At 46.0% G+C, this 9,980-nt stretch overlaps 1 protein-coding gene across 1 annotated transcript; it reads left to right on the top strand.

Annotated features, from left to right (window-relative positions):
* Positions 1-419: 419 nt before the first annotated feature.
* LOC129546225 (major allergen I polypeptide chain 2-like) lies at positions 420-2,573 on the top strand. The gene is made up of 3 exons (XM_055411096.2): positions 420-496; positions 990-1,174; positions 2,336-2,573. Exons 1-3 carry the CDS (start codon positions 430-432, stop codon positions 2,432-2,434), a joined length of 351 nt encoding a protein of 116 aa, XP_055267071.1. The 5' UTR covers positions 420-429; the 3' UTR covers positions 2,435-2,573.
* Positions 2,574-9,980: the final 7,407 nt, after the last annotated feature.

Raw genomic sequence — 9,980 nt, 5'->3', positions numbered from 1 at the left:
AAGGAAGGATTCTGGATGAACTTTTTTCTATGTTACAGTGGCGTAGATCTGTCCTTGATGGTTTTGTGATTCCATCTGCTCAGTTTAGGGGAGGGCTTCCCTCAGAGCCAGGATAGGTTGGGGGAAGTATGACCAGGAAAACAGGTGATGGTTGCAGACCAGAAAACAACATTTGGCTCCAAATGGAGTCACTTAGTTCCACTTGATCTTTGGCAAAGCTACCCCCACGTGTTCTCTAAGAGCTCTGCTCTCAGAGTATGATGGTCTTCCACAGTAAACACCCCAAGGGCCAAAGGAGCCACCTGTGCCAGGTACCTGGCCACAGGCCTGTGGTCCAACTGGGAGGGAAGTGGGCTGGGTTTAGGGAACTAGTGGTGTATAAAGCAGGCAAAACCCTGCCCTGAGCAGAGCACTCCAGCTGCCTCCACGATGAAGGGAGGACTGCTTGTGCTGGCCTTGCTGGTGACCAGAGAGCTGACCTTCAAGACGCATGAAGGTGGGAAGGAGAGTCTGGATGGCCCTCCTGATCCTTGCCCATTGCCATCTCATTGCATCATTCCCAGTCCTGTCCAAGCCACCTCTGGGGCAGATTCTGAGGGCAGGTGGCAGATCAGTGCCCAGGAGTCCTGCACAAATTTCCTGAGGCTTTCAGTCTTTGAATGGGGCTGGTGGTGTGGAGCTGGAAGTGTCATTATCTGTGCTCACCCTGGGGGATAGTTTGTTGAGGGTAGTGGTGCATAGTGAGAGGGAGGAAGCAGGCTGGTATCCCTGGGGGCAGTGGTCAAAGGCAGAAGAGTCTCCAGGCCTAGCCTCTGTGAGTTCCTCATAGGTAAGGGTTTGTCTGGGATGTAAGCAGTCCTGGGAGAGGGTGGGTCCCTGTGGGAGGTGAGACTGAAGCTTGGATGTGTGAGTTCCTATCAAATGGTGGGAAACAGAACCTTCTAACCTGGTGATTCTTTTGAAAAGGTGTTTTTTGTCTCTGCCTTCAGTGGAAGCCTGCCCCGTGTTTTATGAAGCTCTTTTTGCTGTGGGCCTTGGACTCCCAAGTAAAGTACTGGATGAAACCTTAGATTCGGTCGATGCTAATGAGGCAGAAAAAGCGGCCTTTGAAAAAGTTCGGGGTTGTTTTGTTGATGCAGGACCTGAGAACAGACTTAATCATCTGAAATATAAGGTAACTTACTTTTACCCACACTGACCTTGAGAACTCATGTGCAGCATAGTTCAGTATGATAATAGATCATTCAATCATGGGATGTGTGATAGAGCTATAAACAGAGAAGCACATAAACCTTTTGCCCAACCTGTAATATGCAAGCACAGTCCAACTGCACATCCAGCCTCTTGTTACCAAACATGTCCATATCATGTCAATCAGCTCACACAGAATAGGGAACTTGTGTCAATGCACTAGGAGAAGTGTATTGACTCCTGTAATTTTTTTTTCTCATTGAGAGGAAGTAGCATTGGAGGAGTAGATTTTAATTGTTTCAGGGAACAAAGCATTCAGCTCATACATGTGTAGCAGTCCTGTCATCTCTACTTTAGGAATATATAAAAGGAGCCCCAGCTTTTAGGTCTCCTTCCAGCATGGGACTCCCTGGTTTATAAGCTTTCTGACCTGTGGTCACATCACCTCCTCTTTATCCCTTTTGGATGGCCATTGCTTTAGCTCAGAGCCCCATTTCCACGGACATGGTCTCAGTGCCTACAAGCCAAAATTTCCACTCTGGTGTTTTGGCGGCTAATGCTCCTGGGGCAGCTTCTAGGTACATGTGACCACTCATTTGGGCTAATAGAACCATCTTTTTGATGTGGCTGTTTTTTAGTATTTGAGATTTGAATAGTCTGTCTCCACATATTTTCCTCAAATTGTTAACTTTCAAAATGAGAGGTTTGCCACAATCCAGAATATCATGCACTAATAGAAGCTCCCATGGCACATGGGGTTGTTTATGACACTTGCATGCACATTCCATCCATCCAGCACACTGGACCAAGGAGGCTCAGGTGTGATCCAAACCCAGTCCCCAGCACCTTATTCCTCCTTCAGGACCAGCCCCGACTGTTCCCTGCTGACCCTTGTCATCTCCTCCCCTCCCTGGCATGACTGGTAGCTCTGTCTCCCTCCTGACACTGGTGCCTGGGCTATTAGGGAGCCATCCTTCCCCTGGTGCCTACTTGCAGCCTCCTCTCCAGTGGTGGGACTGTGGGGAGAGGTTCTTGCTGGGGATGGGGCTGAATCCCTGAGAGTGAGGTGTGAGTTGATCCTGGGGAGACAGGATAGCCTGGCTGTGGGCTCAGGTCCTGTCCCTCTGCCTCCTCTCCCTTCCAGGTGTCCATCATCTTCAGCAAGGATTGCAACGGCTATAAATTGTCCTCGGTGGTGAATGCTATTAGAGGATTGGTTTCCAGTCTGCTGTCTTTGGTGTGATAAGCTTTGCCAGTTGTGCTTGCTCTGCACTTGATCTTCCTGCCCTGTTCTCCTTCTGTTCCTGAAGCTGGAATCCAGACACCTTTCCCATCTGATGTGGTCTCTATCAGGCTGGCTCTAATAAAGTGACTGCAGCATACTCACTGTGCCCAGTGTCTGTGTTCTGTTCAGGGAGGATGTGAGGCAGGAGGTCTTGAGTGATGGTGAGAAATGACACATGTGGTCATTGAGAGCTTGGGGACCAGGGTCAGACAGAACATACACCCCATCACTGGCAAGCTGTGGGAGTATGGACAAGGTTGTTCTAACTTTCCAAGTCATTCTGTCATCTGCTACATGGGGATTTTGTGTGAAGGTTAAAAAAATAACAAATGTGTAACCCGTGACGTCACCAGCCTGGCAGGATAAAATTGTTGTTTTGGGGCACAGATAACATATGTCTCACTCTGGCCTTCAGCACAGTTTCAAAGTCTCCACTCCCTCTGGTTACTGACAGGTGACTTCAGAGATAACTTAAGAGGGTCATCACTGATCCCCTCTTTCTCCCAGTGGCATTTGACGTTTTCTACTCCTTAGGTGGGTGTCTATGAGGAGCCAGCATTTCTTCAGGGACACTTAGTGCTGCTGCCGTTCTTGGTCCTGCACTGGGGACCAGGAACCCCATGAAGTGTTGAACCAGGAGGAAGGGAGTGACTGGAAGAAGCTACCCCAGTGGGAACATGGTTTCTGTGGAAACAGCTCATGCTGTGAAGTGTGAATTTCAGGATGTGTCACATGGTCTCATATCCCAAATCCTCGGCCTACTTCTAAAAGCATGAAATGGGTAGTTACATTACCATAGAAGATTTATGAGGCTACAAGGGAGGGACTAGAATTTAGCCCAGTTTCCTAAGGTCTAGCACAATGGCAGGCTATAGTCAGCATGACCCACATAAAGAGTGGCATAACTGGTAAGATATCTCTACCTTCTGACCAGGCAGGCACAAGTTTACATACTGGGAACTGACTAGTGGCTAGGGCCTTGAGTCTCAGTTCTTCTCTGACCTGCTGTGTGAAATTAGGTATTAAATGCACTGAATCACTCTTCTCCACCTTGATTTTATGTGTACCAAGTTCTGTATGCTCTGCCAGATTTAGTATTACGTGTTTGTGGAGCTCAGTTGCTTCAGTTGTGTCTGACTCTTTGCATCTTTATGGGCTGTATCCCCACAAGGCTCCTCTGCCTGTGGGATTCTCCAGTCAATAATATTGGAATGGATTGCTGTTTCCTCCTTCAGGGGATCTTCCAGACCCATGGGTTGATCTGGGTCTCCTGCCTTGCAGGCAGATTCTTTACTGTCTGAACCACCAAGGAAGTCTCTGATTCACTTCCCCATAAATAAAACTTTGTTCTAATGAAGGTTGACTTAAGGCTCACCTCCAAAACTAAATTCTTCAAGTCAACCAAAAAAATTGAGAGAAACAGCAAATATAAGGAGGATTGTTTTCACCAATATTACAATAGAAGCTTGTCTCCATAAATAATCTAGTTTTAGGGAGGAATAGATTTTTGGTCATTGTGACAGAAGACAAAACCCACAGATAGAATCAAAGATAGTTTAATATATAATAATAAAAGTTTATTGAATCATGAATTAGTGGCCTTTTTATAAATGACACAGAGAAAAATGACCAAACATTAAAACACTCTAGGTGGATCTCCCAAGCCTTTTCCTGTGGATTTATGTGGAGCAATTATTCAATTGCCATCATTCTAAGAGTTAATAATTCATTTGCCAGAGCTCATTTTTCTTCCACCCCCCTTTCAGTTTGACTTTCATGACATCACAGTTTATTTTCCTCCTGCTTTACTGGATGATCCTTCTCAGGTCGTTATGGTTGAGTTCTATAAAAGGGATCAGTCTCTCTGCATGTCTTTCCTTCCATATATATGTATAGTTTGTTAGTGGTCTCATCCAGCTTCATATTAACTTTATTCATAACATTTGAATTTAAATCTCCAGTCCAAATTAAAACATTGAAAAGCACAGGAGAGGGAACAAGAAGGCGGAGAAATAGGACGGCGAGACCACTTTCTCCCCTACAAATTCATCAAAAGAACATTTGAACGCTGAGTAAATTACACAAAACAACTTCTGAATGCTGGCAGAGGACATCAGGCACCCAGAAAAGCAGCCCATAGTCTTTGAAAGGAGGTAGGAAAAAACATAAAAGATGAAAAGAGAGACAAAAGAGGTAGGGATGGAGCTCCGTCCCGGGAAGGGAGGCTTGAAAAAAAGAGAAGTTTCCAAACACCAGGAAACACTTTCACTGGTGAGTCTGTGGTGAGCCTTGGAACCTCAGAGGGCCACATAATCAGAAGGGAAAAGAAAGAAATAATTAAAACCCACAGATTACGTGCCCAACGGTAACTCCCAGTGGAGAAGCAGTGCAGAGGCCTGCATCCGCCATTAGCAAGCAGGGGCTGGGCAGGGAGGAGCCGGCTGAACTGCTTAGAGAAAGGACTGGGCCTGAATGCAGGGAGAGAAATCTGAGAGAACTAACTGGGGATAGCAAAGCAGACTGTGGGATAGCTACCCCGCGAAAAGGCAAAAAGCCCTAACCTAAGACTTCGGCAGTCCCGCTCACAGAACAAAGGACTGAGCATAGCTAGCCGGCTGAGGACAGCCCATCCCCCACCAAAACAGGCAGGGGAGGGCAACCAGAGCCAGAAGGTGGCAATTGCGGCCCCAGAGAGGCATCCAATACCAAACTGTATGCAGGCCTCATTGCTAACCAAGACTTCTTGGGTTTCTGGTTGGTCAACATCCGCCTGAGAAGGTGCACTGGCTGTACACCCAGAAAACTGAGAGGCAGGGACTGGGGAGGCGATAAGTTGCAGCGACTGCTCGCAAAACACCTGGTTACCTGAGCTGCTCAGACCGGGGAAGGGCACAAAAAGCAGGCCCAACCAAGTCTGCACCTTTGTGGAGTACCCGAGTACCTGAATCTGAGTGGCTTAGACCTGGGATGTGCATGCAACCCAGCGCCAGCCTCAGACAGTTCCCAGCAGAGCAACCTAGAATCTGTGCAGTGTAGACTGGGACAGCACACACAATGTGAGTGAGGGCAAACCCAGTGTGGCCGAGACATGCGAGCACTTCCCACAGACGCCAGAGATATTTGTCTGCAGCATTCCTCCCTTCCCAGAACACTACTGAATAAGTGAGCCTTAAAAAGTGTCCACCACCGCCCCCTAGTGTCAGGGCGGAAATTAGATACGGAAGAGACCAGCAAACAGAAGCTAAAATAGAGGGAACCACCTTGGAAATGACAGATAGAGAAGTCTAGAGGCTACTGCAAGAATAAGACTGAAAACCAGAGGCAAGAGACTTAAGTCCGAATCCTGAGAACACCAGAGAACTGCTGACTCCAGGGAACATTAATCGATAGGAGCTCATCAAATGCCTCCATACCTACACTGAAACCAAGCAACACCCAAGGGTCAACAAATTCCAGAGCAATACATACCATGCAAATGTTCCAGCAACACAGGAACATAGCCCTGAGCTTCAATATACAGGCTGCCCAAAGTCACTCCAAACCCACTGACATCTCATAACTCATTACTGGACACTTCATTGCACTCCAGAGAAAAGAAACCCAGCTCCACCCACCAGAACACTGACACAAGCTTCCCTAATCAGGGAACCTTGACAAGCCACCTGTCCAATCTCACCCATAGCGAGGAAACTCCACAATAAAGAGAACTCCACAAACTGCCAGAAGACGGAAAGGCCATCCCAAATACAGCAATATAAGCAAGATGAAGAGGCAAAGAAATACCCAGCAAACAAAGGAACAGGATAAATGCCTACCAACACAAACAAAAGAGAAAGAGATAGGGAACCTACCTGATAAAGAATTCCGAATAATGATAGTGAAATTGATCCAAAATCTTGAAAACAAGTTGGAGTTACAGGGAGAGGGAGCAAAATGGCAGAGGAATAGGACGGTGAGATCACTTTTTCCCAAACAAATTCATCAAAAGAACATTTGAGCGCTGAGTAAATTCCACAAAACAACTTCTGAATGCTGGCAGAGGACATCAGGCACCCAGAAAAGCAGCCCATTGTCTTCGAAAGGAGGTAGGAAAAAACATAAAAGATAAAAAGAGAGACAAAAGAGGTAGGGATGGGGCTCCATCCTGGGAAGGGAGGCTTAAAAAAGAGAGACATTTCCAAACAACAAGAAACACTCTCACTGGCGAGTCTGTGGCGAGCCTTGGAACCTCAGAGGGCCACAGAACCTGGAGGAAAAAGAAAGAAATAATTAAAACTCACAGATTACCCTCCAAATGGTAACTCCCAGTGGAGAAGCAGCGCAGACGCCCGCATCCGCCATTAGCAAGGGGGGCTGGGCAGGGAGGAGCCGGCTGAGCAGCTTAGAGAAAGGACTGGACCTGAATGCCGCAAGAACAATCTGAGAGAACTAACTGGGAATAGCAACGCAGACTGCGGGATAGCTACCCTGCAAAAAGGCGAATAGCCCTAACCTAAGACTCCGCCAGTCCCGCTCAGAGAACAAAGAACTGAGCAGAGCTAGCCGGCTGGGGTCAGCCCATCCCCCGCTGAGACAGGCAGGGGAGGGCAGCCAGATCCGGAAGGCGGCAACCGCAGGCCCAGAGAGGCATCCAATACCAACTGCAGGCAGGCTTCGTGACTGAACTAAACTGAACTGAGAACATAAAGTTTGTCACACTTTCCATTGTTTTCCTCATCTATTTGCCATGATTTGCTATCTATTTACCTCATATCATAAATGTCGTTTGCTGCTGCTGGTAAGTCACACCAGTCGTGTCAGACTCTGTGAGACCCTATAGACGGCAGCCCACTAGGCTCCCGTCTCTGGGATTCTCCAGGCAAGAATACTGGAGTGGGTCGCCATTCCCTTTTACCTGAGGTAATTGATACTTCTCCCAACAATCTTGATTCCTGCTTTTGAGTCATCGAGCCTGGCATTTCAAAAGATATACTCTGCATATGAGGAACCAGAGATGAAATTGCCAACATCCTGTGGATCATCAAAAAAGGGAGAGAGTTCCAGAAGAACATCTATTTCTGCTTTATTGACTATGCCACCTCATGAGACGAGTTAACTGACTGGAAAAGAGTCTGATGCTAGGAGGGATTGGGGGTGGGAGGAGATGGGGACGACAGAGAATGAGATGGCTGGATGGCATCACCGACTCGATGGACATGAGTTTGAGTGAACTCTGGGAGTTGGTGATGGACAGGAAGGCCTGACGTGCTGTGATTCATGGGGTCACAAAGAGTCGGACACGACTGAGCAACTGAACTGAACTGACTATGCCAAAGCCTTTGACTGTGTGGATCACAATAAACTCTGGAAAATTCTGAAAGAGATGGGAACATCAGACCACCTGATCTGCCTCTTGAGAAATCTGTATGCAGGTCAGGAAGCAACAGTTAGAACTGGATAAAGAACAACAGTCTTGTTCCAAATAGGGAAAGGAGTATGTCAAGGCTGTATATTGTCACCTTGCTTATTTAAGTTACATGCCGAGTACATCATGAGAAACACTGGGCTGGATGAAGCACAAACTGGAATCGGGATTGCCAGGAGAAATATCAATAACCTCAGATATGCAGATGACACCACCCTTATGGCAGAAAGTGAAGAAGAAATAAAGAGCCTCTTGATGAAGGTGAAAGAGGAGAGTGAAAAGTTGGCTTAAAGCTCACCGTTCAGAAAACTAAGATCATGGCATCCAGTCCCATCACTTCATGACAAATAGATGGAGAAACAGTGGAAACAGTGTCAGACTTTATTTTGTGGGGCTCCAAAATCACTGCAGATGGTGGCTGCAGCCATGAAATTAAAAGACGCTTACTCCTTGGAAGAAAAGTTATGACCAACCCAGACAGCATATTAAAAGTAGAGACACTACTTTGCCAACAAAGGCTCATCTAGTTAAGGCTGTGGCTTTTCCAGTAGTCATGTATAGATGTGAGAGTTGGACTATAAAGAAAACTGAGCACCAAAGAATTGATGCTTTTGAACTGTGATGTTGGAGAAGACTCTTGAGAGTCCCTTGGACAGCAAGGAGATCCAACCAGTCCATGCTAAAGGAAATCAGTGCTGAATATTCATTGGAAGGACTGATGTTGAAGCTGAACCTCCAATACTTCGGCCACCTAATGCAAAGAGCTGACCTATTTGAAAAGACCCTGATGCTGGGAAATAGTGAAGGTGGGAGCAGTAGGGGATGACAGAGGATGAGATGGTTGGATGGCATCACCGACTCAATGGACATGAGTCTGGGTAAACACCAAGTGTTGGCGATGGACAAGGAGGCCTGGTGTGCTCCAGTCCACAGGGTCGCAAAGAGTTGGACATGAATGAGTGACTGAACTGAGCTGAACTTACTCTGCATAGGAGTAAAATAAGCATGCTGACAATATACAGCCTTGATGGACCCCTTTCCCAATTTTACTCCAGTCTGTTGTTCCATGTCTAGTTCTAACTGTTGCTTCTTGATCTGCCAGATTCTCAGGAGGCAAGTAAGATGGTCTGATATTCCCATCTTTCAAAGCATTTTCCATAGTTTGTTGTGATCCACACAGTCAAACCTTTAATGTAGTCAATAAAGAAGTAGATGTTTTTCTGGAATTCTCTTGCTTTTTCTATGATCCAATGGATGTTGGCAATTTGATCTCTGGATGCACTGTCTTTTCTGAAGCCAGCTTGTCCATCTGGACGTTTTCAGTTCACATACGGTGGAAGCGTAGCATGAAGGATTTTGAGCATTACCTTGCTAATATGTGAAATGAGTGTAATTGTACAGTAGTTCGAACATTCTTTGGCTTTACCCTTCTTTGGGATTGGAATGAAAACTGAACTTTTCCAGTCTTGTGGCCACTGCTGAGTTTTCCAAATTTTCTGGCTTGTTGAGTACAGCCTTTTAATGGCATCATCTTTTAGGATATTAAATAGTTCAGCTGGAATTCCATCACTTCCACTAGCTTTGTTTTCAGTAATGCTTCCTAAGGCCCACTTGACTTCATATTCCAGGATGTCTGCTTCTGGTGAATGATAGCATCATCATGGTTATTTGGGTTCATAAGACCTTTTTCGTACAGTTTTCTCTGTATACTGTTGCCACCGCTTCTTAATCTTTTCTCTTTCTGTTAGATCCTTAATCTTTCTGTCTTTTTTTGTGTGTGTGCCCCTCTTTGAATGAAATTTTCTCTTGGTGGCTCTAATTTGCTTGAAGAGATCTCTAGTCTTTCCCATTCTATTGTTTTCCTCCATTTCTTTGCATTGTTGACTTAAAAGACTTTCTAGTCTCTCCTTGCTATTCTTTGGAATTTTACATTCAGATGCATATATCTTTCCTTTTCTCCTTTTATCTTTCACTTCTTTTCTTACCTATTTGTAAGGCCTCCTCAGACAACCACTTTGCCCTGTTACATTTCTTTTTCTTGAGGATGGTTTTGGTCACTCCCTGCTATAAAATGTTACATACCTCTGTCCATTGTTTTTC

Source organism: Moschus berezovskii, chromosome 22 (genome assembly GCF_049115385.1).
Source record: "Moschus berezovskii isolate FMDL1 chromosome 22, NW_MosBer_1.0, whole genome shotgun sequence".
Taxonomy (NCBI): Eukaryota; Metazoa; Chordata; class Mammalia; order Artiodactyla; family Moschidae; genus Moschus; species Moschus berezovskii.
Note: the sequence above shows the minus strand (reverse complement) of the source record. Positions and strands in the feature narration are given on the sequence as shown.

Bases quoted from the DNA above. Each gene is read 5' to 3' on its own strand.
- LOC129546225 (XM_055411096.2), top strand. From the start codon at position 430: ATGAAGGGAGGACTGCTTGTGCTGGCCTTGCTGGTGACCAGAGAGCTG. The intron at 497-989 runs GTGGGAAGGAGA...CTCTGCCTTCAG, and splicing joins GACCTTCAAGACGCATGAAG to TGGAAGCCTGCCCCGTGTTT. The intron at 1,175-2,335 runs GTAACTTACTTT...TCTCCCTTCCAG, and splicing joins TTAATCATCTGAAATATAAG to GTGTCCATCATCTTCAGCAA.